At 33.8% G+C, this 1,842-nt stretch overlaps 1 protein-coding gene across 1 annotated transcript in view; it reads right to left on the reverse strand.

Annotated features, from left to right (window-relative positions):
* Window positions 1-531: 531 nt before the first annotated feature.
* The window catches only part of LOC117102629 (synaptobrevin homolog YKT6-like), a 2,997-nt gene continuing 1,686 nt past the window's right edge, over window positions 532-1,842 (reverse strand). Inside the window, exons 4-5 of the mRNA XM_033243011.1 lie at window positions 1,339-1,404; window positions 532-630 (exon numbers count right to left, since the gene is read on the reverse strand). Coding sequence (XP_033098902.1) covers window positions 532-630; window positions 1,339-1,404 — 165 coding nt within the window. The remainder of the gene's footprint in view (window positions 631-1,338; window positions 1,405-1,842) is intronic.

The raw sequence follows: 1,842 nt of genomic DNA on the forward strand, positions 1-1,842 counted from the left end.
CTGTTTGCTTAGAAATTTTCTGTGCGGAGCTCAAGTCAGGAACATGGGGCTTTTCTGCGGGGAATGTCTGCCATCGCTACTGCCACAAATTATTTCAAATAATGTTTCAGTTCCTTACCATTCTGTCTTGTTTTTCATATAATCTAGTCTGAGTTTTTCTCGGATTCTGAAACAAATAAATAATTCCTGGGTTAGCGTATAACAAGTGTCACAAAGAAAGTGGGTCATAGACTAAGGTGTGTGGACAGTATATACTCGTGTGTAAGATGAGGCTTAAAATAACAAATTACGGTCGAAAAACAGGGGTCGTCTAATACGCGCGACATACAAATTTTTAGTTGTTATAACGTCATAGACAAAATGGTAAATATTACCATTACAATGTTATAAATGTTTCAATAAAGGTTAATTGTATTTTAAAACAATTAAATTTTTGTACATGTAATTTGATAAAATAATGGTGAATTAATTTTTACATCAAGATGAAGAGCCTTTATTGGGAAAATCTTACAAATTACTACGAAATTCATTTTACTTTACTAATTGCAACCTTACTGTTTTGTGGAATGTTTTCGAAACTAAGTCGTCTAGTTCTTCTCCCCTGTGTAGAACGTCGTTTAAAGTACTTTGCTGTGAAAACGTTAAAAATATCAATACTGTAACATTTTTTAATAGTTAATAATAACCAATAGAAATTAAAGTACAAATAATTACAATGATAATCAACTTAATTCATACAGTACATGATAATTCATAGGTACAGTATATAAATAAATGTATAAAGGATGAAAGTATTTTTTCAATGGTAAATATTACTCCTCTTTATTTATTTTTTTCTTTCCTTTTTATTCTCCTCCCCCCAAATCTGGAACCCTGGAACCTACATGGGGGAAAAATCTAATCTGTTGTCAGGAAACACGGCTTTGAAAAAGCTTTTTATAAATTATATTCTCGAGAGTGGCAATTTAGGGCATCTACAGTTGTTATGCCAGGGTTCCAAGTCTTCAACAAGTTGTAGGAGTTTCCCGGAAATCCGAAAGGTCTTCCTCAACTAAGCAATCTTCCGCAAATTCATATTTCCGTATTTTAACTATTTTATTAACAATTGTCTCACAAAAAAGTGCCGATGGGTATCGCCACATGCAGCAAAATAAAGTTAGATAGACATAGGAAAAGTTTTAACCAGATCTCCCAGAAGTGACTTATCCAACTTGAGACACCTGTTTGCTTAGAAATTTTCAGTGTGGAGCTCAAGTCAGGAACATGGGGCTTTTCTGCGGGGAATGTCTGCCATCGCTACTGCCACAAATTAATTCAATTAATGTTTCAATCCCTTACCATTCTGTCTTGTTTTTCATATAATTTAGTCTGAATTCTTGTAATTGCATCAGTTTCTCTTGGATTCTGAAACAAATAAACAATGTGTTATTCATTTGTGATAATTTCTAAATTGATCACTGAATGATTTCATTGCATTGGGAAATGTCAAAGAATTACGATCGAAAAACAGGTGTCGTCTAATACGCGCGACATACAAATTTTTAGATTTTTTTATTATCATGTTTGTCTTATGTATGGATTATCTGTAACACGCAAACTTACTACTGCAATGAAGCTACAAAATGTTAGTATGAATGAAAGTAATTTAAATAAAGGGAAATAAGGTTTTGGTGAACATTTATAATCTCATAAAATAGTATTATTTGGAACATTAGCCTTGCCATAATATCGGCGCTGGTTCGAACGGCACGCTCGCCTATGGCTCTGGTGGTAGAACAAGTCTTCTCGGATAAGGACTATAAACCGTAGGCCCAGTGTATCCACGGTCTCTTATACCCATCT

This window comes from Anneissia japonica, unplaced genomic scaffold (assembly GCF_011630105.1).
Source record: "Anneissia japonica isolate Jap-2015-1 unplaced genomic scaffold, ASM1163010v1 scaffold1489_len2284818_cov182, whole genome shotgun sequence".
NCBI classification, from domain to species: domain Eukaryota; kingdom Metazoa; phylum Echinodermata; class Crinoidea; order Comatulida; family Comatulidae; genus Anneissia; species Anneissia japonica.